General features: G+C 52.8%; 2 protein-coding genes across 5 annotated transcripts; one reads left to right on the top strand and one right to left on the bottom strand.

Annotated features, from left to right (window-relative positions):
• The first annotated feature begins 248 nt into the window (after positions 1 to 248).
• PFN3 (profilin 3) lies at positions 249 to 1,176 on the top strand. Its single transcript, XM_058727841.1, has one exon. The coding sequence runs from the start codon at positions 697 to 699 to the stop codon at positions 1,108 to 1,110; it is 414 nt and encodes a 137-aa protein (XP_058583824.1). The 5' UTR covers positions 249 to 696; the 3' UTR covers positions 1,111 to 1,176.
• A 1,547-nt stretch (positions 1,177 to 2,723) lies between these two features.
• SLC34A1 (solute carrier family 34 member 1) lies at positions 2,724 to 14,918 on the bottom strand. Of its 4 annotated transcripts, none has more exons than XM_058724498.1 (13): positions 14,849 to 14,918; positions 13,489 to 13,655; positions 13,189 to 13,338; positions 12,971 to 13,099; positions 12,756 to 12,899; positions 11,728 to 11,839; positions 11,408 to 11,603; positions 11,228 to 11,323; positions 6,252 to 6,321; positions 5,811 to 5,978; positions 4,674 to 4,790; positions 4,449 to 4,573; positions 2,724 to 3,767 (listed from the first exon to the last, which is right to left on the bottom strand). In XM_058724498.1, exons 2-13 carry the CDS (start codon positions 13,595 to 13,597, stop codon positions 3,264 to 3,266), a joined length of 1,920 nt encoding a protein of 639 aa, XP_058580481.1. In that variant the 5' UTR covers positions 13,598 to 13,655; positions 14,849 to 14,918; the 3' UTR covers positions 2,724 to 3,263. The 4 variants fall into 4 exon arrangements, with proteins under 4 accessions (XP_058580481.1, XP_058580495.1, XP_058580486.1 ...); XM_058724512.1 differs by having other exon boundaries at positions 13,489 to 13,598; positions 14,849 to 14,898; XM_058724503.1 differs by having other exon boundaries at positions 13,489 to 13,649; positions 14,849 to 14,866.
• Between the last annotated feature and the right edge of the window lie 9,192 nt (positions 14,919 to 24,110).

Below are 24,110 nucleotides of genomic sequence, written 5' to 3'. Positions count from 1 at the left end.
ATCAGAAGCTCTCCAGTTGAGACCCAGCAATCTGTTTAACGGATTCCCAGGAGATGCTGATGTTCCTAACGTTGAACCAAACTGAGGATTCTGGGGGGTTCAATGGTCACCAGTCTGGGAGGTCTAGCTCTCCAGACTTGCTCTCTTTCTTTTCGTTCTTTTTTTTTTTTTTTTTTTTTTTTAAGTTATTGTTGACAGAGACAGAGTGCAAGTATGAGCTGGGGAGGGGCAGAGAGAGAGAGGGAGACACAGAATCCCACGCAGGCTCCAGGCTCCAAGCTGTCAGCACAGAGCCCGACATGGGGCTTGAACTCACGAATTGTGAGATCATGACCTGGGCCAAAGTCGGACGATTAACCGACTGAGCCACCCAGGCACCCCTTTTTCTTTTTGGTCTTAAACCCGGGTGCACACGGCGCTCAGTGAGCCATTTAAGTTGGTTTCTCAAGGGTTGTACAGATCGGTGTGATTTTATCTTTCAGGCTAACTTTACAACTTTACACAGGTCTAAGATATGAGCTTCTCTCCCTCACCCCATGTACACATTCTCCAGTGTACATAGTGTCTCTGTGACATCACCATGCCTCAATGTCACAACCCCGCCCTGACATGCCTCACAGTGCATGGAGTTCCAGGCACACGGAACAGCGGGATATCCCTTAAAAGTGCAAGGCGAGGGGCACACTCTGAGCCAGAATGGGGGACTGGAAAGGCTATATCAGTGCAGTGCTGCGGGACCAGCGTATTGATGACGTGGCCATCATGGGCCACTCAGACAATCGCTGCGTGTGGGCATCGCGCCCTGGGGGCCTTCTAGCTGCCATATCACCACAGGAGGTGGGTGTGCTCACAGGGCCTGATCGGCACACCTTCCTGCAGGCCGGCCTGAGTGTGGCAGGCCGCCGCTGCTGCGTCATCCGAGACCACCTGCTGTCTGAGGGAGATGGTGTTCTGGACGCTCGCACTAAAGGGCTGGATGGGCGTGCTGTCTGCGTGGGCCACACCCCGCGCGCGCTCCTGGTGCTCATGGGCCGACGGGGTGTGCATGGGGGCATCCTCAACAAGACAGTGCATGAGCTGATCAATGGGCTACGCAAGCAGGGCACATAGCAGTACAGCTAGGCCACTGGTGGCTGCGTCCAAATAAACTGCTGGGCCTGGCTGGCTCATCCTGTGTTTTTGCGTGTTGGGCAGTTGCAGATGAGGAAACCAGTTTCCAGAAAGATTTTTTTTTTTTTTTAATTTTTTTTCAATGTTTATTTATTTTTGAGACAGAGAGAGACAGAGCATGAACGGGGGAGGGTCAGAGAGAGAGGGAAACACAGAATCGGAAGCAGGCTCTGGGCTCTGAGCCATCAGCCCAGAACCCGACGCGGGGCTCGAACCCACGGACCGCGAGATCGTGACCTGAGCTGAAGTTGGATGCTTAACCGACTGAGCCACCCAGGTGCCCTAGAAAGATTCTTGAAGAGGGGTTGCCTGATGGGGCTGGGATTTTGAGTTCAGAGGCTTCCCAGCCTCCTGTACCCTAGATCTGGCCCTCCTATCCATGAATGCCCTGCAGAGGCCTCTGGCCTGACTTCCCAGGGTCCTTTCCCAAGAAAACTTTCCACACCTCTGTGCGGGACAAACTGTAAAAGTAGTTCCTCCCACACCCCTCCCAAAGCAAACCCCAGCTAGACCCTATGGGGTCAGGGAGTCAGGCTGGAGGCCAGTGTACTAGTCACCCCCTCTACTTGGCAGGAGGAAGCCTTTTCAAGTGTCAGTGGGTGACAGAGTAGGGCTGGTAGCTTGGAGAGCAACTCTGGGGCTCCCGGGTTCTTGCATCTCCTCCCACATATCCCAAAGGGAGTGGGAGAAGAGCACATGGCCAAGACCATCACGACGAGTTCTGGACCCTATAGCCGTCTGCCCCCTTGGAGTCCAAAGGCCCCAGAGGACTCTCTAGACTAGAAGGAGGAACTTAGGCATTCCCTACCCCTTGACCTTCACTCTGCAGGCCTCAGCTCCAGGGGCCCTATGGAAAAGGAGGAATTGAAAAGCTTGGATGGATTTGTTTGTTTTAGTGTTTATTTTGGGGGTGGAAGGGGCAGAGAGAGCGGGTGACACATAATCTGAAGCAGATTCCAGGCTCCAAGCTGTCAGCACAGAGGGGCTTGAACCCACAAACTGTGAGATCATGACCTGAGCTGTAGCCAGACGCTTAACCAACTGAGCCACCCAGTGCCCTGAAAAGCTTGGATGGGTTTAAATGAGGCTTGGTTTATTGCCCAAAGTTAAAGGACAAAGGTGGGAGGGAGTGTGGCCAGTCCCTGCCCACTATGTGCTGGGGCCCAGAGCATGGCCTCTCTTGCCCATCTTCACCTTCCCTGTCCCCTCCCTCAGTGTCCCCTGACAAGCCCCCACCTGTCACTTGTTTTCTGGAACACTAATCTTATCCCAGAAAGGGGAAGTAAGGTGGGTAAGTCCAGAGGCAGAGAGAGACCAGAGGAAGTCAGCTGGATGGGGAGGGTGGGAGAGTGGGTGGGGATGGTGCAGAGAGCCCTTCTTATGGTTGCCTTGGGGGTGGCCCCATGCCCTAGGGGGGACTCCCAGGGAGTCTGAATCTGGTTTGGCTCATTAAGGTAGGGTTAAGTGGATTGTTGGGGTGAGCTTGCAGGAAATAGTGCTGCTGGACCCCAAGCCATGGCCTACCCCCACTCCCCAGACGGAAGCAAACAGACTTGTAAATGCATGAGAATTTAATTCCTTTTTCAGTATTGGGAAAGGGGGTTGTAGTGGTGCCACAGAACAACTGGGTGAGGGGGAGAGTGGCAAGTAGAGAAAGGAAGGTGACAGGGAGGGTGAGAACTCAGCCAGTGACTCAGGCACCCACATCTATGCACAACCAAACAGCTGCAGGTCCTGTCCTCAGACCCACCTTACTCCTGCTCCACTGAGTCGGACTTGTGTGTCCAGGAGAACCAAGCACAGGCCTCCAAACAAAGCCTCCTGGTGTGCAGAGGACTCAAAATCATACCCAGGTACCCTGTAGCCTGCACACAGCCCTCCACGGGTGCATCAGTTCACACATGCAGGCTGACATACAGTATTACCAAACATGCCCACACATGCACACACACTGACTCTCAGTCACACAAGCCCAGACCTCTGAGGACCTGTACAAGGACAGGCCCATGCCCAGAGTACACAGACACACCCCTCTGCCCTTCTACAGTGGGCCCCAGGCACAGGCCCTTCCCTGCCCTGGGTGGCAGTCTGGGCTAGAGGCGGGTGGCATTGTGTTGAGCAGGCAGTGCCAGACGGGGGGAGGGTGTGGCAGGGGGCAGCTCCTCCAGGAAGACCCTGGCGGGCAGCGGGGGTGAGCGGGGCTCAGGAGTGGCACAGCACAAAGTAGCACGGGTGATAAGATGGTCCAGGGGCTGCAGGGAGTGCATCCAGTGGGGCAGGAAGTCCCATGTCTGCAGCCACTTGGGCAGGCGTCTGGGGCTGCGATTCTGCAGGACATTGACGAGCACCACAAAAGCCAGCAAGGCCCCAAATGGTGCACCCACCCCCGCCATGGCCTGCCAGCCTGCCATGGAGATGCCAAACACCAGCGAGGGCAGTAGCAAGAAGCACAGGAGGAGGTAGAGGACAGCGAACCAGCGGTACTTGGCAGTGCGTTTGCCCAGCGCCTTGGCCATGCGGATTGGCAGGCGCGTGCAGGGCACTGGGTACCACAGCAGGATGCCTGAGATGTTGAAGAAGAAGTGGCAGAGGGCAATCTGTAGAGGAGAGGGCAGAGGGGCTGAGGTGGGCATGGCTCCAGCTCCCTGTCAGGCCGGCAAGGATAGATAATAGGAGCCTGGCCTGGAAAGGCAGCACGAAAGTCACCAGAGGGCGGATGTGCTCCTAGCATAATACTGAAACACTTCCAGACCAGGTAGTAAATAAATGCTGCCCTAACTCTACACATTTTCCCCCACTGACCCCTCTTGCAAATTCCCCAACAGATTCTGCCCAAACTCAGCAGTAAAAAGATTCATTCTAGTTTCTGGCTCAGCTGCTCTGTCATCCTTATTGGTCCGAACCCTGGCCCCAGCCTCAGGTTTGTCATTACTTCTTTGCTCCTAGAACAGCAACCCCTTTGCCATCTTTCCTCCCCCTACTTGTCCTTAATCCCTCAGAATGGGCCATCCCCCCTCTCGCTGCACCCCTTCTTCAGAGTGCAAATCCCACTCACTGTCATTGGTGTGATTATGTGAGTAATGTCTACCCATTAGATGCTAAGGTTTTGGGGATGGCACCCAGTCTCCTTTGGCCCGTATAGTTTCCAGAGCCTGGCATAGTGGGCAGCCCCTAGTAGGCAGTCAAAAACTCTGTTACATGATGTCCCACCCTGGGTCAGGTGCCACACCCCAGTCCCAGCCCTGTCTTGCCCCTGGCAGGCACCCTCCTAGGCGCACCTGGAAGGCGCTGGACAGCTTCTCCCTGGGGCTGGCCAGTGCAGCCAGGATGGCTGTGGTGGTCGTGCCAATGTTGGAGCCCAGTGTGAGGGGGTAGGCCCGCTCGATGCTGATCACACCCAAGCCTGAGGCCAGACAGAGAAGACAGATTCTCCTCAGCCCCCTCCTTCAGCCCTTTCCCTGCCAGCCCACCCTGCCCCACCCTGCCCTGCCATGGGCACTCACCAATGAGTGGAGTGATGGCTGAGGTGAACACAGAACTGCTCTGGACAACGAAGGTCATGCCAGCTCCCACCACCATGGCAAAGTAGCCTGTGGCCCAGGTGAAGGGGGCGGGGAAGTCTACGAGGACACCCCCATCCCAGCAGGGTCAGTAGGAGGGCATTGGGAGAGTAGCCAGGACCTTTCTTAGGGAGGAGGTATTGGATGCCAGCTTCCAAGTGGGGTCTTGTCAGTCCCCTGCTCAACTGCAGTGGCTTCCACTTATAGTCCTCCTACATGATACCAGATATCATGGCTGCTGAAAAGCCCTCCCTGACCCCTGGCCCTCTGGCGGACTTTGTTTCTTGCTTCCCTAAGCTCCCATAGATGTACCTTATTCCAGCATTTGTTAGCCTCTGCTGGTGCCAGGCAGCATCTCAAAAGTTTGAAATGCAGTTTAAAATGAAAATCAGGTGGTGTCACTCCCCTGCCCCAACCCTTAACCCAAAAGTGGCCCCATTACCCTTAATAAAGTCCTGGCTCTGAGCACAGCTTGTGGGGACCCTGTGACCTGCTCCACCCTGTTACCTTACTGACCTCTCTCTGCCTGGCTCACTCTTCAGACACATCTGACTACTACTCTTCATTCAGCCTCCTCACAGAGGCCGCTGACCACCCATTGAAAGAGGTATCTTCCATACTGTATATTTGTCACTTTTGATTTCTTCTCAGCAGTAACTTCTCTATCTGAATATATCCCCACTCAGTCATTTATTTTTCATTGTATATCCATCTCCCCCTCTGGCCTGTGAGCCCCCTGAGGGTAGGGTTCATTTCTGGGGCTCACCTCTGTATCTTTGGCACTAAACCATGCTTGGGCACACAGGTTTAATGAATATCTGTTGAATGAATTGGTGGCCTCTGAGGATCTGTTTAGAGCCACTTGCTAGAATGGAACCACAGCCAGAGACAGCCTCAGGTCCCCAGCTGCCAGCACCTCAGGGTCCTTAGAAATCACCTGGCCCAACCTCTTCTTTGTTCACAGGGAGAAACTGAGGCTCAGAGATGGCAGAGCTTTACCCAGACCACATAGCAAGTGGGACTTAGTGAGATTTGGAAGGGCCCATCCTGGGGCCCACACACCTAGTTCCTGGGGCTTACCAGTGTTGATAACCTTCTGAATGACCTTGGCCACTTGGCCCTTAAGCAGAGAGTTGAGCATCTTGACGAGGAGGATGAGGCAGGTGCATAGGAGCACTAGGGAGCCAGCCAGCAGAATGAGCCCCACAGCCAAGTCAGGGAGCCCTGTGTCCACGAAGATGTGGTTGCCTGGCAGAAGAGGTGTCAGGCTGCTGAGAGCTGAACACCCACAGCTGGTTCCCAGCATCCCACCTCTGGTACCCTTTTGGGAATGGAGTCTAAGGCCCCACCTCAGGCTACTTCAGCCTCAACAGCAGGGCCTAACCCAAGCCCATGAGCTGGGCTGATTGACAGCTGGCTTTCCTGAGGCTGATAGCAGCAGTGGCCAGGTTGGGGACAGCCCTTCCTCTGCCCGGCTCTGCCCCTGCCATGCCAAACATCTCCCATGATGCAGACACTCACATTTCTCCATGGTGGCATTTCCAAGGGTCCAGCTGGTATTGGCCTCTGCCCTGGGCATGGGAGTGGGAGCCTAGATTAAGAGGAGCGTGACTTAGAATTTAGGAAAATGCAGCAGGGCTTGGGGATAAGGTGGGGGTTAGGAAGAGGTGGGGGATGGGGGGATGGAAGTGGGCCTCCTGGCTACGTCCCCTTGGACAGCTTGCTTGTCTTCTTTGAGTCTCCTCCGCTGGAGAGATGGGGATGAAAACACCTGCCACACAAGAATATGGCCGTGGTGAGTCCTCTGAATGTTCTGTGCTATCACTCTGCTGATCTGGCTCTCACTGGAGCCTGCAGCCTCCTGATCCCGTGGCTTCTTGTCCTTGTTTTCTTCCACCTCTCCTTGGTATTGGGTGCTACTGACCATGGCCCTCCTTCTGAAAACTCTCCCTTCCCCATTCTTTATTATCAGTCTGTCTCTTGGTGCCTCCCACTTCCCCAGTGTCTGTGCCCCATCCTTTCCCCTGAGGCACCATCAGCCCAAGCCCCATTGTTCTCTCGCTCAAATCCTTATGGGGGGATGTTGGGGTACAGGGAGTGGGGGAACCACTGGTGGAGAGAAGTCCAGGCCCACCCTTCCTCCATCCCACACCTACTGCCAGTGAAGTGAGGGGAGTTTCTTCTGGAGCCCCCCCCCCCCCACCAATTCAAAGGGCCCAGAGCCAGGCAGGCCCAGGCCTCTGTCACCATCCAGGGATGCAGCCCAGCATGACCAAATGGCCCAATTTTACAAGAGAAACCACATACTTTACAATCCTGTGAGGGCCACTAATTTGCAACCTCACTGGATTGAGGAATTATGATTTTTTTTCATGCAACTGGGGTGCCTTACCTTTCCCTCAGGATTCTAGCCTTGAAAAGAGAAAGTGGGCTGGGCTCGGATGGGGAGAAACCATCTCACAAAGGAGGAACTGAGCCCCAGAAATAGGCAGTTACTCCCAGGGCCCCAGGCATAACACAAGAGCTACAAATTTTCCTTATACACATTGTGCCTCTCTGGGAGCTGATAGGGGCCCTGGTCCAGTCCCCAGGGAGTTCTGCCTCCCACCCCCACCCCGGACCTCCCCTGTGCTGAGGGTAGCATCTCAGGTGCAGGACTGGCCCTTCAATGTTGCAGCTTCTTTGGGGTTTATTCCCAACTGTGTCATTTATAAAATGTATAATAGTAAGAAATATTTCTGGTGTCTGGCTTTAAATCAGGTTTATTTTAGTGACATGTGTCACTGTGAGTGGGACACTGTGCTCATCTGTGTTCCAGCTGGCCACACCTGGGGCCTGGGGCACCCTCAAACCCAGGCCAGAAGTGCAAACTGAGAAACCAGGAGAGAATACTCTCTGTTGGGCTGTGTTGGAAAAGCAGGCCAAGAGAGTGATGGGAGAGAGCCATGTGTTTGCTGTCCAGCAGATCTGAGCAAGTCCTGTTTTTTAACACCAACTACCTGGGGCAAGTCATGTCACCTCTCTGTACCTGTTTAAAGCAGGATAGCCAAAGAGCTGTTATAAAGGTTACAGGAGAAAATGTGTGTGAAGTGCTCTCTGCAGGCTTATGCCATAACAAGTCTTCAGTAAATTGTGTCTCCTAATACGGATTAGACCCCCCCTCCATCCCTGGGCCCATTCAGGGTTGCATGATGGGAAGGGTGGATGTGTATGTGTTTGCATGAGATTGACTTCCTAGGTCAGGATCAATGACTCCTGCACGTGTGCCTGAGGATCCTGGCCCTTTTGGGGAGGACCTTGGTGGGCCAGCCTGGAACCCTGGGAGGCAGATGACCCCTGAGATGAGTGCATACCTGACCAGCCTGTACCCCACTGACCTGGCTGGGCCTATGGATCTCTTAAGGGAGGAACTTCGCTGGGGTCCCATTCAGGGCTGGCTGTGTCAGGGCAGGGCAAGACTCAGGGCTAAGGCCTTGAGGGTTTTGAACCTTGACCTTCATGCCTGGGATTGTGTGGTTCTGGCTGAGCTCACAGAGGGGAATCCAGAGACTGTAAAGGGCAAGAGAGAAGTAGGAGAGTGGGGAGGCCAGAGAGTGGGTAGACTGCACAGTCAGGCTGGGGGTAGGTACTGAGGGAGGGGAGGGAGCAGGCCCAGGGCTTCCTTGTCTAGAAGGTGGGACCTCTAGCCTAGATAAAGAACTGGGCAGCCCAGGGTCTGGGACATATCCCTAGATGTGCCCATCCTGCCTGGGCCTGGGGGTGTGGTGGGGGTGGTGAACTCTGTGGGAAGAACAGAATAAATGAGCACCAGGCAGCCCTAAGCTGAGATCCCAGCTCAACCACTCCCAGCTATGTGATCCTGGAACACTTAAGCTCTCTGGGCCTCAATTTCCTTTCCTACAGTGTGAGTTTTATGATGCTGCCCACCTCTTCCCAAGAGACTAGTATTGAGGAATCTTGGAAGAGAGTTAGGATCTAAGTGCCTGTAGGGACACCCCAAATTAAGGAAGCACCTCTGAGATTAAGCTCACAGAAGACTGCCAGGCTCCAGAAATCCTTCCCCTGGAGAGAAATGTACAGGATGTGGGCCTGTGCTGTTGTTCAGCCTGCAGGGTTAGGGGAGCTCTAGGGTCTTTTTTTTTCTGGAAGCAGAAATCACCGTGCCAGCAGCGCCGTCTGGTGGCAAAGAGGAGAAATCCTTTTTAGAGCAGTACCTACCACTCGGGAGCAGTCTCTGGGTGGCTGTGGTTGTCTGGTGGCAGTCAGGCCTGGTGGGCAGAGCGGGGAATGGACACATATGATGGAACACCGCACTGGCTTCTGGATGAGCCAGCGAGATGGGGGTTCCAGGCTGGCTTCTGGAAGAGCCAGTGAGATGGGGGTTCAGAAGCATGGGCTCCAGATTCCACCAGGATTTTCATCCTACCTCAATGGCATGGACCTCCGCAAGCCTCTCTGAGCCTCAGTTTCCTCAACTATAAAATGGGCAAGTGATAAATCCTGTTTCCCCATTGCAAGTCTTCAAAGGATGCTCGTTTAGACCAGGCGAGTATGGTTGACAATCCATAGGATAAGTACATAAGAAGGTAATTTTCCAAGACAGTGTTAGGTCCCTGGAGTGTCAAGAGGTGTTGGGACACTAAAACTGCCTCTGGGTTTTTTTCCACCGTCTCAGACTCCCAGTACTGTCTTTGGTGACTTCGTTCCTTGGAGACTGTTTTGGGTGAGGTTGGGTCCAGTTTGGTGAAAGCTGGAGGCCATGAGGACAGGTTGGAAGGGAGACTCGGTGGCCAAAGGAAAAATTCAAGTCTTTGGTGCAGCAGAAACCACCAACACACACAGCAAGAGCAAGCACATGGCTGCGGAGCCATGTTCCACAGGATCTGACCTAGAGAGAGGGTGAGAACAGGGAGCTTGGATCCCACCCCTCAGCTACTCTCCAAGCCAGGGAAATCCCATCTGGATACTGCTCTTAAAGAAAAGTTCTCCTGGGAGAGCTGGGATGAGAAACCAGTGTTCAGGCCAGTGGCATCAGGAGCAGTGAGGCCAGCCCCTGCCACGTGAACTTGAATGGGTTACTTCACGTCAGTGGGCGTCAAGTTCCTCTTGTGGAAGATGGGATACTCATGTCCACCTCGCCAGCGTTTTGTGAGGATCCCATCGGGACAGGGTCATGTCCGGTGTACATATTACAAGGGGAGACCTGCTGAATGCAGCTGCAGGTGGGCAACGGGGATTTCAGAGCAAGAGAGGAACTCCACAGCTCAGGACCTCCCTTGCATGGTTTGTTTTGTGTGAAGATCAAACCGTGTGATTTCTCTGTCGTCCAGATTCTGCTATGAAGTAGAGAGGATTTGGGCAATTCAGAGAGCTGAGAGAGGGCCCAGAGGGTGGGTGAGAAGGTGGCACTGTGTTAGAGGGGTCACAAAGCCAGTGTAAGAGCTGCCCGTATGGGCTTTTTGATGTCAAACTGCCTTGAACACTCAGAAGGACTGAAACAGAGCTGTGCACCACTCAGATGCAAAGGAACCTCATAGGGCAGGGTTGAAAGGATCTTCTCTGTTCACGCTGAGATAAAGGGCCGGTAACATCAAGTAGCAAGTAGGAAGGATGAGGGGGCCAGGCTGTGCTACGCCTTTGGCTTCAGCTTTCCTTATATCTTGTTCCAAATGGAGTTGCTTCTTATATGTGATAATTAGGGAGAAGCAAATACTGTGGATTATGGTTTTGATGAAGCATTTCCTTTTTTATGGCTGAGTGAGAAAGTGTGCTAATTGCCTGCCTCCTTGTTAGCCTGGTGTAATGGCAGGTCCACAAGTTTCCAATCAATGTCTTCATTCTGGGCAGGGAAACGGTGCAAAAGGGCAAGCAGACACATGCCTGTGGCAGTCTCCAGGGGGAGGAAACCCTATGTCAGCACAAGTGGCTGTTGTGTCTCCAGTGAGGTCTCTACGTGGCCCTCTTGTCTTGTTCCTGTTTGTCCGGCTTTCCAAGGCATCCTTCTCCACCTTCCCTACCCCTCCCCCCATTACCTGGGTCCCCAAACACAGCAGAGCTGAATCACTAGTCTCCCTGGCACCCTAGTTGGGGGGAGAGAGCCCCACACTGCTAGGCCTGCACACAGGGCCCTGAACCGGCAGGACAGGCTCTGAGAGTCTCAGCCTCTTGAAGCCTGTTCTCTCTACCTGTGAAACCAGAAGGTTGAGCTAGACCAGTGGTTCTCAAACTTGAGCATGGAGCAGACCTAGAGGACTTGTTGAAACATAGGCATGCCACCCCCTGCCCCAAGTGTTTTTTTAGAGTCTAGGGAAGGGCTGAATACTTTGTAGCTCTAATATGTTCCCAGGTGGTACAGATGCTGCTGGTCCATACTTTGGGAACCACTGGGCTAGATCAATTACATGCTGACTCTAGTTGATTGGTAATAGCTGCCTAAAGTCAGTGTGAGACTGGAAGGAATCAGGACAACATTACTTGGGGCTAGACCTGAGACTCACCTCCATGGGGTCTGGGCGGCACCAGATCCGGATGAGACTATGGTTTCTCAGGGACTCGTCACCGGTGGCAATGCTGGTAATCACAGACTTGTCCAGCTGTGGACAAGATGTGGGTGGGGAGAGTGAGAGAGGGGTCCTTACTATCCCCCGGCCCCCACCCCGTGCCAACCTTGCCCCCACCTGGATGATGAGCTTGGTGAAGGGCTCTGTGATGATCTTGAGCAGATCAGGGGCATCACGGCCGCCACGGATGTTGAAGGAGGCAACCACCAGTCCAGTGACATGGTGCAGGTACCCAGTGGCAGCCTCCAGGGGCAGCAGGACCAGAACTGACAGCCAGTTAAAGCAGTCGTGCACCGTGGCCCCCGCGAATGCCCTAGGCAGGGAGGCCACATTGCAGGGCAGGCCAGAGCCGGGATGCACTTACGGCTGGGGGCTCCTGGCACCTGGGACCACCCTCCCCTGACAAACACAGGCCCCTCACCACACTACCCCCTCACCGCCGGAAGTCAGTCCTGTCCCCCGCCTGCATCAAGGCCACAATGGTGTTGGTGACAGAGGTGCCAATGTTGGAGCCCATGATGATGGGGATAGCAGAGCTCACCTCCAGCACTGGTAGAAGAAGAGAGGACCTCCTAACTATGTGAGAGCCACTCAGCTCCTGTCCCCACAACACATCCCTCCAGGTTCACTACCCATGTCCCAGCCCCCGTCGGGCAGTCCTGCCAGGATGCTGCCCAGCCTTGGTGTCACAGGTTCATATGGGCACATGCTATATGTGTGCATGTATGTGAACAGATGCACTGCATGTGCACATATGCAGATGAGGGCACATGACTTGTATGCAAATGAATATCTGTGCTTGTGTGTGTACATGTGCACGAGTGTGATGGTTAGTGCCGTGTGTCAACTTGGCTAGACTATAGTACTCAGTCTTCAACCCAGCACCAGTCTAGATGTTGCTGTGAAGGTGTTCTGCAGATGCGAGTCACTTCTACAACCAGTTGACTTTAAATAGAGAGGATTACCCTTGATCACCTGAGTGAGCTTCATACAATGAGATAAAAGGCCTTACGAGCAAAATTGAGGCTACCCAGCATTGGCTTCTGCCCAAGAGTTCCAGTCTGCCCTTCTTCATAGCCTGCGCCATGGCTTTTGGCCTTGCTTAGCCAGCCCCACAATCATGTATACCAATTCCTTGCAATTAATCATATGTGTATCTCTAGCAGGTTCCTTTTCCCCGACTGATAGAATAAGGAACTGTGTGGTGATGTGGAGCTAAGCTTTCCTGGGGCTGTACTCCCCATCTGGCACCCTTTCCAGATCTTGGGGCACCCCTCCTGGCTGAGACTCCTGGCCCTGACTTGGAGGACAGGGTGATTGATGCTGGAGCTCTGCCCTTTGCCTTTAGCAACCTGTCCCCACTCCTCCCCCCTGCCCCCGGCCTCCTGGCCCTGACACACCACCTCAGCCCCCATCCACACACCAGCCCCCATGCTCTTTCCCTAGCCCTGGTGAGCCAACTCACAGCCGGAGGAGACCATGCTGACAATGATGGACGTGGAGGTGCTGGAGCTCTGCACCAGCACAGTCACCAGGATCCCAACCACCAGCCCTGCCACTGGGTTGGACAGGATGGCATTGTCCTTGAAGATGTCACCAGCCACCTTCCCTGGGGAGCATGAGCCAGTGTTGCCTGATGCCCTTCAGGAACCCTGCCCTGATCCCCTCCTCTGGCCCTACCTCCAGCCAGCTGGAAGGCAGAGCTGAGCACGTCCAGGGAGCAGACGAAGAGGTAGAGAAAGGCGAGCATCAGTGGCACCTTGAGGAGTGTCATGCCAGCCCGGCGCAGCTTCTGGGCCAGCCCAAGCTCTGGAGATGGGCCAGCCATGAGCACAGAGGCCAGGGTCTAGGGCACTGACTGCTGATGCCCCTGCTGTCCACCCCCTTCCCAGGCCCACCTGGTTTCTGCTCTTCCTCCAGGGCCAACTTGGCAGGCAGCGGGTCATGGCACTCCAGAACCTCCCCATAGGGACAGCTGTGCTCAGTAAGGGCCACAGGGCCCAGGCTGGGGAAGGCATAAGCGGAGGTCCCTGGAATCCTGTGCAGGACTGGGGAGGGAGGCTGGTCAGCAGTTCTCAGAAGCCCTGGGACAGGCAGGGTTGGCTGGGGGTGGGGGGGAGAGGCAGAGGGATGGAGACCTCACCAGGGATGTGAGCAACTCGGGGCACACAGGGACCAGGGATGGCAGCAGCACTCACCCTGAGGGCTGGGCACATAGGCAAAGGCTGTCCCACGCATCATGTGTCCCCCTCGGACTGGGAGTGGGGAGACAGCCGGGCCCCCCAGCCTCTCTCCATAGGACATCATCCTGGGCACACACAGTGGGGCCGCAGCAACACTGAATGACAACTACTGTGTCCTGAAACTTACACATACACACCACCCCTCGACATCCATACCTGCATACTTACATGCACAAACACCCATGGTGTGTAAATCCCAAACACACACTCAGTGAAGTATACCCTCCACCCCCACATATACTCAGAGATGCATACTCAGGTGCTCAGCCCAGATTCATTTATTCTGTCATTCAGCAAGTATTGATTGAGCATCTACTCTATCCCAGACGCTGAGCTAAATGATGGGATGCAGTGATAACTAAATAAATACAAGGACAACTGCCCCCTAAAAGCTCAAAGTCTCATGGGGAGATAGATGTCAATGAAATAATCCTTCAAATAGATGGCAAGTGGCAATGGGGACATGTGTTCTAGTGACAGATACAGGTGCTACCAGAGTGCCCCGTGGCAGGGGGTGGACTCTTGAGGGAAGAGAGAGCAGACGATCAAGCTGAAATGAGGCAGGAGTGGGAGTTCCCAGATGGAGAGGGAGAAGGGCATGTGTGCAGGAGCCTTGGGCTGGAAGGAGATGAGAATGCCCTGCAGCTGGAGGGGACCTGGGAACATGTGTACTGGCAGAGGTTGCAGATGTGGGCCAAGTCTGCACATGCAGGAGGAGTTTGGACCATCCTGAGGGCAGTGAGGAGCCATGGACACCTGCTTGCTCATGAGACCAGTTGGACATGCACTTGGGGGAGGGTCCACTGGCCTGGATCCCAAGTTCCTGGGTTCCCCCGGAAAATGAACTTCTTTCCCCATCTACCTCCCTCCCTGCCAGATGGCCTTTCTCTCATGAATGAGTCTCAGACCAGGACTGGTTTAGGTAAGGAGGTTTCCCCCCTTGTTATCCCCAAGTCTGGGAAGCCCTCGGCTCACTTTAGGCACACCCTCAACTGCACCAGGAGTTCTTCATTGATGGGGTAGGAGTGCCAATCTGCGCTAGCAACACATATCCTTACACCCCTATAATGTCCCAAGGGCCCCTGTCTGTTGTGATGGGGGTGAGGGGCTGGCCTGAATTCCAAGCCCTGGTAGAGCACGAGTCCTTTTTACTTTGGGGGAATAAGCCAGGCTGGACTGAGCCAGGCTGCACTGAGACTGAGATGTTATGGGTGCAGAGAGGGGAAGCACAGGACAGAGGTGAGGGAGTGGAGGTGATGGGCTATTTCCTACTAAGACTTGGGGATGGGTTTGGGACAGGGGGCCCTGGGCTTACCTTGGGGGTTCTGTGTTTCAGCTCCTGCTCGGCTGCTTAAGGAAGCCCCAGGGGCCTGAGGAAGAGCTGGGACCCTCCCCTTTATACCCTTGGGTCAAGGGCAAAGTCCCAAAACCCTAGCTACCCTCCCTGTTCCCCAATTAACCTCACCCCTGAGATTCCTCCCAGTTAATTACTAATCGTCAGCTCTGCTGGGGGAGTCTGTGGTCAGGCTTTCCCTTCCCCTACACAGAAACTTAGGCTGAAAGAGACAGAGACCCAGCTAGGGCACAGACACATCTCCTGTCCCCAGGCAGAGACCCTAATGCCACTCAGGCACTTTGTTCCCAGGGTCCCCACAGGGATTTCATGGCTCCAGCCCCTTCCCCTCATGCTTGGCCTGACAGGACACCACACGGAGTGACCCAAATGCTCTGTAGCCTTGCCGTGCATCTGGATGTCTGTGAGTCTGTCTGCAGGTCTTGGGGGACACTTGAAGGAGAGGGAACATGTGATAGAGGAAGTAATAAGAGAGAAACCCAGAAAGGCTGCATAATATTGAGTCAGGGAGGGTCTTCAGTACATGACTACAAATCCAGGATGCATCTGAGAGAATGGCCAGATCAGGAAGGACCTGGTCTTCATTTTAGAATGGTCCTTTTGGAGTGGTTGTCTGTCAAAGGAGGTGATTCTGGAAGCAGAAAGACCAGTTAAGAGGCTGGATGGTCCAGAGAAGAGATGATGAGGTCTGAATCAGGTGGAGATGGGGAGGGATGGGGAGGAGAAGATGCATCCCAGGATAACTTGGGCAGTGGAATGGGTGAGGAAGAGAGTGGGAGAAAGGAGAAATATATGACAGTTGAGTATCTAGATTCAGAAGCTGATGATTCTATGAGATCTATTCCAGACCTCCTGAAACCCAGAGAGGGCCCTTAGGGAGCCTTTGAGAAGCTTGTTTCCCTTTCTTGTTTCTCTTGTTTCCCTTTCTTGGGACTGTGGAGCCTGAATGGGGCTCCAGAGTCACAAAATAGATGAGAAGGGAGCTTCCTTCTAAAGGAGTGGGATTTAACAGATCCAGCAGTAGTGGGTTCCGTTCAAGATCTAGCTTAGGCAACTGTCTGAGTAACCTGTCTAACATTATCCATTCATCTGTCCATCCGTCCATCCATCCATCCACCCACCCACCTAGCCAGCCAGCCAGCCAGCCATTTGTCTATCCATCCATTCCTAACAACATGAGTTGAGTTCCTACTCTATGCTGAGCCAAGATTGGCAAGGCTAGCTCTCTCCTGGTCATTAAAATCCCTGAATCAGCTTGGGGTGCGAGGCAAGTCACTTCACCTGTAAAATGGCAATCGGCACCTCCTTTGCAGTGAGTTGAAGTCAATGAACTAACTGACCCATCTCAGTGCCTAGAAGAGTCCCTCAGCATGTGAATTCTCTTCACGCTCTTGTGCCCTTCTCACTGTCTCTGGGATGGCTGCAGTGTCCCAACCAAGGGAATGGCCCCACGTCCTCTAGATTCTCAGCCCTATTTCAGGTCAACAACTCCTTTTGCTCACTAGTTGCACTTTGATCGCTCAGGATCCTCTGAGTTACAGTCCTACTCAATATCTCACATTTATTAGGGTGACACAGACCCAGCCTTTCCTATCAAGGTAGATGGACATTTCTGCACAGTTCCCCTTTAATGTCATAAGGGTTAAGTCGTTCATCCTTAATTTGCAGAGCATTGTGGAGTTGTCCTCTGGGTAGTGTTCACAATGGACTTTCTGTTGAATGGTTAAGAGCAGAGAATGAGGCTAGCCCGGGTTTGGATCCCACCCGGCTCCACCACATTGTGGCTGTGTCAGTTTAGGCCACAAAATCCCCAGAGGATCGGGGAGGGGTGGGAAACAGAGATGCAGCTGGGATTGATTTTGGGTAGAGTGACCATAAATCCTGGTTTGCCTGGTCAAGTCCTGGCTTATGACTGTTGGCCCAAAGTCCCCATTCACTTAAAAAGTGCCATGGTTTGGAAAATCAACCATACATTCTTACGGCTTGTTCTGGGAGATTATGGAGAACTGGGGCAATCAGCCACCTGGAGCTTATTAGAAAGGTCTCCATTTATAGAAAAAGGAAAATAAAAACAATCCTGCCTCTCAGAAACATTGTTGTAACAATACTGCCTTTCATCCTTTTCTCTATGCCTTTTTAACCTATTTGAGTGTTATTGTCTATGAAAGACTGCATCTTGCTCTTTTTCCATCTGCCATCACATGTTACTTTTCTTGTGTTCTTTTTATAAATTTTTTTAAATGTTTATTTATTTTTGAGAGAGACAGAGATAGAATGCGAGTGGGTTAGGGACAGAGAGAGAGGGAGACACAGAATCCGAAGCAGGCTCCAGGCTCTGAGCCGTCAGCACAGAGCCCAATGCGGGGCTCGAGCTCACAGAGCTGTGAGATCATGACCTGAGCCAAAGTCAGACGCTCAACCGACTGAGCCACCCAGGCGCCCCTTCTTGTGTTCTTATACTCAGTGTCAGTTGCATCATGTCCTGTCATGAATTGTAACTTATGTAGTGAACATTTGTGTGTCCCAGAACCTCTCCAAACTGGAGTGAGTGATTTGGGTAAGACGGGTTCATGCATGGATAGGAGGGGTTTCGCTGAGCCAGGGAAATGCAATCATTGCTAAGTTCTTGTGTTGGAATCACTCTTTGGCTCAGAAACCCTGTTTTTGTTTTTTTTTTTAAATATATTTTTTAATGTTTATTCATTTTTGAAAGAGAAACAGAGCGTAAGTGGGGGAAGGGAGAAAGAGAGAGGGAGACACAGAATCCAAAGCAGGCTCCAGGCTCCGAGCTTTCAGCACAGAGCCTGACATGGGGCTCAAACCCACAAACCGTGAGATCATGACCTAAGCCAAATTCTGACGCTTAACTGATTGAGCCTCCCAGGCGCCCCGGGCTCAGAAACCCTGTTAAAGTCTTATTGGGCTCAAAGTCTGTCTGGGTCCAAGCACACACCACCCCCCCACCCCCCCCCCCCCCCCCCCCGCCCATCCACAGTAGGTCCAGGGACCTCTACCATAGGCCCTGTTCCTCTCCCCTGCCTTAGGTCAGATCCTAAGCAGGAACAGTTATATCCAAGGTGTTCCTTATGAACTAGGGGTGATACTTTTTTAAAAGTTTATTTTATTTATTTTGAGAGAGAGAGAGAGAGAGGGAGAGAGAGAATCCCAAGCAGGCTCCGTGCTGTCAGCACAGATTCAGGGCTCAAACTCACAAATGGTGAGATCGTGATCTGAGTCAAAATCAAGAGTTGGACACTTAACTGACTGAGCCACCCAGGTGCCCCAAGGGTGCTTCTTTTTAATAAAGCTAGGATCTTTGATAATTTTGAAGTCCACCTTCCCTGCTCTCATAAAGCTTGGGGCTTAGTGAAAGAGGCAGTTATCAATCAAATGCAGCAAAAGATATAATTACAAAATGCTATGAACAGTGACTGCTTCCACGTATATTGGTGGGGGGGCTGCTAAGTGCTGGTAAGAGCACCGAAACTTGGGAGCTGACCAGATTGGGTTTCGAGACTTCTGAGAGCAGTGGAGAAGGCGACCAAGACTCTGCTCCTCTGTTCATCTCATCCCCCTCCTGCTCACCTCCTGTCTCTTCCCTGTCGGAGACAGACTGTGCATGTCCCTCTGAACGATGACTCCTGCCTTGTCTGCCCACCTGCACTCTGGCCATGGCTTCTCCCAGACCTCTGGGCCTGGAGCCTGGGTGGTGGGTGGTGTCTCACAGTGAGAAATGGCACCCAGGAGGAGGAGCAGTTTGGGAGGGAAGATGCCAAGAACCGTCTGTACAGACTGCATCTGAGGTGAGCAGTTGGATCTGTGAGTCTGAAGCACACGACGTGCTCCTTACCCCAAACAGGGCCTCCTGCACGTTCCCAGCCTCAATAGCAGCATGTGGCCCATCGATCTGAGCCAGAAACAGAGCAGGCTTCTTTGATGTGTCCTCCACCCCCACCTCCTGTCACTCAACCATCACCCAATACCCCCAATTTCCCTTCTGTGGGAGCTCCCTAAGCCTTTCACCTCCTCCCTGGTCAGGGCCACCATCTCTCATTGAATGCTCTCCCTGCTTCTGCCCTTGTGCCCTCCAATCCGGTCTCCAAAAACAGCAGCCAGTCATCTTTTCAAGATGCAATTCTGAACTGGGTCACCTCTCTCTTTTCACACCTGTCCAGTTTGAAACCAGCATCCTGTCATGGCCTTGGGGCCCAGAGCGACTTGGCATCTTGCCTGCCTCAAGGGCCTCAGCCATAGCCTGTGATGATATCCTCCAAGGGAGAATATGCACATTGAGGAGAGATGGGGTCCAGGGCTGAGTCCAGAGGAGCATCCTCCTTTGAGGGAGGGCAAAAAAAAAAGGGGGGGGGACTCCTGTGAGGAAACCGACAGGTACGACAGGGATTAGGAAGAAAAACAGAAAAGCAGATGCCCCAGAAGCCAGGGTTGTCTCCCAGTTTTGAGAGATATACCATGATAAGCCAGGTCAGATGCCACAGAGATGTTGGGTAATGTGAGAACGGAGCAGATGTAGTGACCTGGGCAAGCTGTCCTGGGAGAGTGCTGGGGGCGGGGGCAGCTTGCAAGGGGTTGGGAATGAGCAGGAGGTGGGAGCTGAGACAGCATGGCCAACGTGAATGTGACAGACTGACAGATAGTGAATTTGATCATGCCAATGAAAACAATTTCTCTGGGAGTGACATGACTGCTGAGAAGAGGAGAGAATGATCCCAAGAACAAGTGCTTGGTCCGGGAATGGAGCAAGCTGTGAAAGTTGGCACAACCTGCTGTTTCTCCAGTCCTCAGCTAAGATCCATTTGGTCTCTAAATACACTCAATTTTCTGCATGTAAGTTTCCTGCAGGACCTAAAGTTTGAGGACAACCAAGGGAAGAAAAACGAACATTCCAGACCATCCCTCCATGAACTAGATTTTTTTGAGAGAACTAACGACCACTATAATCTCACAACAGGGCTCCTCCTGCCTCTTTGAACCAGCATGTTTATTCCACCAACATAAAAGCCCACTATGAGTCAGCATGCTGCTGCATATTGTGGACACAGCAGTGAATATTCCATCCAATTATTCAGGCCAGCCCCACTGTACACAGACACAGATGTGTGTGTGCATCACACACACACGGGTGCATCCTCTCTGTATGTGTGGTCAAGGCATCACCAATGGGCTGGGTGACATAGTAGGGGCCACCTGCCACCTCCCCTTAGGAAACAGAGCAAACCCTCTCTGGCTCTCTTGACTTTGTCCTGTCTTGGACAGTCTGGACTTCAATCTGAGCTGCCTAGCAGATGTTATCCCATCTAAGCCCCATTTTCCAGATTGGGTGCCCCATGCTCTATTACATTAGATCCATGGATCCAGGGCAGGGGCAGCTGACCTGAGGATGCCCCATCCTTGTTTGGGGGATAAGTGCCCTGTGTAATGTTTAATCCTGGTGGCCCAGGCACCAGTCACTCATTGACTGATGAGGCCAAAGTCTGTGGCCAAAAGAGCTGAGGTTGCTTTGGGCTTTTCTCAGAAATCAGCTCTTCCCCTGAAGCTCCCTTCCTCATGTGGCTCCAGCTCTGTGCTTTCATGCTGGCCTCAGGGACCAGGCCTGAGGGTGAGGTTGTGGACAGCACACTCTCAGATGGTAGTCCCATGCTCCAGCTTCTAGGTTCCAGACTTGAAGCTTTGAGATCTGGCTTTAGACTTCAGGTCCTGAGTTCCATGTTCTGGGCCTGGAGCTGTAGGCCCTGTACCATAAATTCTCAGGTGCAAGCTCTGGGTTCAGGGCTCCAGGATCTGAGCTCCAGTCCCCTGACTCCAGTTTCAGGCATCTGACATCCAGCAGAGCAGGGACTCTGCTTCTTGGCATTGGGCTCTAGGTTCTGGGCTGCAACCCCTGATCCCAGATACCAGACTCCAGTTCTTATTTTGTTAGTATTATTTTTTTTAATTTTATTTTTAACTAATCTCTACACCCAATGTGGGGCTCAAACTTACAACCCGGAGAGCAAGAGTCTCACACTCTAGCAACTGGGCCAGCCAGGTGCCCCTCCAGATTCTAATTTTTTAGACTTCAGGCTCTTGGCTCCAGTTTCTGGGTCTGGGCTTCAGGTTCCAGTTCCAGGCTTTGTGCTCTGGGTCTGGGCTCCCAGTTCCAAGCTCCAGTTCCATATTCCATACTCCAGGTTTTGGGTCTGGCTGCTGGGTTCCTTCAACTCCTCAGCAGAAGGGCTGGAAGACGGTAGCCTACCTGGTTAGTGGGGTTACTGCTGCCCACCCATCTTAGCTGGCCAGGGCCTCATTCTGGCAGTCAGCATTCTGGGCTGGCCTAGAGGTGGGAGGCTGGTTCTATGGTGCTCCTCCTTGGCTTTCTGCCTCTGTTCTATCCCCAAGCCAGTTCTCTGCAGATAGGAGCTGAGATGGACCACACAGGAATCACAAAACACATGTGTCATGTTCTGTTTCTCTTGGATCCGCCAGGACCACCAGGGACACCAATAGTGCCCCCTGTTTTTGTGTAGCGGTATGGGCCTGTGCCTGGCCTGGGATGCTTCTAATTCAGTATAACCAACCATGTGTGTTCCTTCCCCTCTGGGCATTTCTTTCTCTGTGGAAGCTAAATTCCAGCCTCTAATCCCCCAGAAACTGGAGTCACCTGACCATCAGGCCAGGCCTCCTGCGGGGTGCACCTTGCGCTCTCGCTCTTGGAGGTAGGAATGGCTGCCCCTGGAAGAATCCTCCCACAGCTGCGTCAGCACTTACAGCTGGGCTCCAGGTGAGAACTGGTGCCTCTACCTGCCCCCACCCCGGCCCAGAACCCAGGTCACCGTGTGCTCTGTGCTCGCTCTGTGCCCATCCCATACTGCTTTACGTCTAAGACTGTCAACAGTATAAGGGACCAGAGATAAGTTTCTCTCTTAGAGGCTTGGGTCCCCCAGGTGTCCTCCAGGCAATCATATCTCTCTCTGCCTGTGTCCTCTGTAAACTGGGGGTGCTGGAGCTGCACAGCAGTCAACAGATGTGTGTTTTCTCCCCTCCTTAACGCTGGGTGCTGGATGGATAGGCTAACTCCCTTCCAGTCTTCCCGTCTGGTGGGGGAGGAGAAGCAACTCCACTACTTTTCCCGACCACCAAGAAATCCAGCTCCATGCAGTGGCTTTGAAAGGGCCTGTGGGTTGACCAGGTGGTGACTTTTGCCCCTGGGCCTGGACCCCCATCTTTGCAGTGAGGGCCCAGGACCTTGAGGGATTCTGAGAGCACAAGAACTGGAAGGAGGGAACTGGGTCTCCTTCAGCCCAGGACAGCTTCAGGGGACATGTTGGGGGATTGTGGCAGAGGGACACAGCAGCCAGCCAAAGTGGGCCAAGGTGGCAGGTGGGCTGAAGCCCCCAGGGAAGAGTTGGTTCTCCTTCTGGAGAAAGGGATGGTGGCCCAGTGTGACAAATAAGTGGCCCTGGGAAATTCTTTGTGTTTTTAGAATTATTAGTTTTTAAAAGTGTTTTATTTATTTTTGAGGGAGCATGAGCAGGGGAGGGTCAGAGAGAGAGAGGGACAGAGGATCCGAAGTGGGCTCTGCACTGACAGCAGCAAGCCCAAAGCAGGGCTCGAACTCATGAACCATGAAATCATGACCTGAGCCAAAGTCAGACACTCAACCGACTGGGCCACACAGGTACCCCTATTATAACTATCTTTAGGGATGCCTGGCTGGCTCAGTGGATAAAGCATACAACTCATGATCTCAGGGTTATGAGTTCAAGTCCCACATTGAGAATAGAGCTTGCTTAAACAATAAATAAATATTATAATTATTTTTAATTGCATCTTTTAAAAAACATTAAAGCTAAAATGAAAGTGTCCTTTGACTACTCCTCCCAATCCTAGTCCCCTCCCCATTTTTATCTGCTTGGCATGCGTCTTTCTAGAGCATTCTCTATTCTTTCTATATACTTATACATGTGTCTCTATGTTTGTGGTCGTGTCACGTGCATTGCTTTACTTTCTTTTACCAAACAATAACACATCTTGGAGAACTTTCCACATAAGGACATGCTGCACCCAATTCTTTACCTGCTGTGTGGTATTGCAGAACACAGACACGCTACCACCTTTTGTGTTACCCCACACATTTGGCTGTTTGCCAGTTTTGAGATCATAGACACCCCTGCAGGGAGGGCGACCCTGTACGTGGGAGTGAGTAATTCTCTGGTGGTAATGCTCGGGTCAGATGCTGCATTTTTAATTTTTATGCTCTTCTCCCCAGAGCAGCCACATCAATGTATCCTTCCCCACCCCACCCCCAGAGGGTGCTGGCTTCCCAGAAGGGGTTCCTACAGCATCAGGGTCCTCCCTGGTGTATGTCCCTGAGTCAGACAGCCTGTGTGCTGGTCAAGCTCCAGCAACAAATTCTTTGCAGGATCCTGGACTAGTCACTTCCTCTCCTGTAGCCTTGGTTTCATCCCCACCAGGCTATTTTGTCATGAAGACAAAAATGAGATAAAGGATGGAGCATGCCTAACTTGGGGGCCTGAGTTGATATGCATGTTCCTTCCCCTGCAGGGGCTAATGTCTATCGAGGCTCTCCCACCTGACCCATGACCCCCTCTATCATGGGGCAATCACATGTGTTGGTCCATAAGAGTAATAGGCATCCCTGCTGGGGCTTCAGAAGGGCAGGGGTGGGTGAAGGGGGGGCTTGCCTGAAGGATCTGCCAGTTTTAGGAAAATACCCTTCTCTTACCTGGTGTCCCTTCCTCTCTATCCTGGCACATGGAAGGGTGTCTCTGCCCACAGAGAGAAGCCCCAGGGCCCAGAAAGTGTAAGGGAGGTTCCACAGCCGATTGGGGAAGGGACATGGGTTTGTCTCCCTACCCCCATCTGGCCAAAGACTGTGTGCTATGCAGTCCCCTGCCCAGGACCCCCACTGCCCTGCTGTCCCTGCTTCCTTCACTTGGTCTATCTGAGGCTGCAGAATCATTTGTCAGCCCAGTAGGCCCAGGGGAAACAACAGTGACTAAGATGGACAAGGTCACTGCCATCAGGGCATGTTTATCATATTGTCAGCAAACAAGTGTGAATAAGTAAATAAGGTCATTACAGAGTGGGATTAGCACTGTGAAGGAAGAAAACTGGACAGCATGGTAGAGAAAAAAGTTGGGGAGCACTTCATATCTGGTGTCAGTCCATTTGGACTGCTATAACAAAAATACCAGAGACTGCG

This window comes from Neofelis nebulosa, chromosome 1, assembly GCF_028018385.1.
Source record: "Neofelis nebulosa isolate mNeoNeb1 chromosome 1, mNeoNeb1.pri, whole genome shotgun sequence".
Classification (NCBI taxonomy): Eukaryota; Metazoa; Chordata; class Mammalia; order Carnivora; family Felidae; genus Neofelis; species Neofelis nebulosa.
Note: the sequence above shows the minus strand (reverse complement) of the source record. Positions and strands in the feature narration are given on the sequence as shown.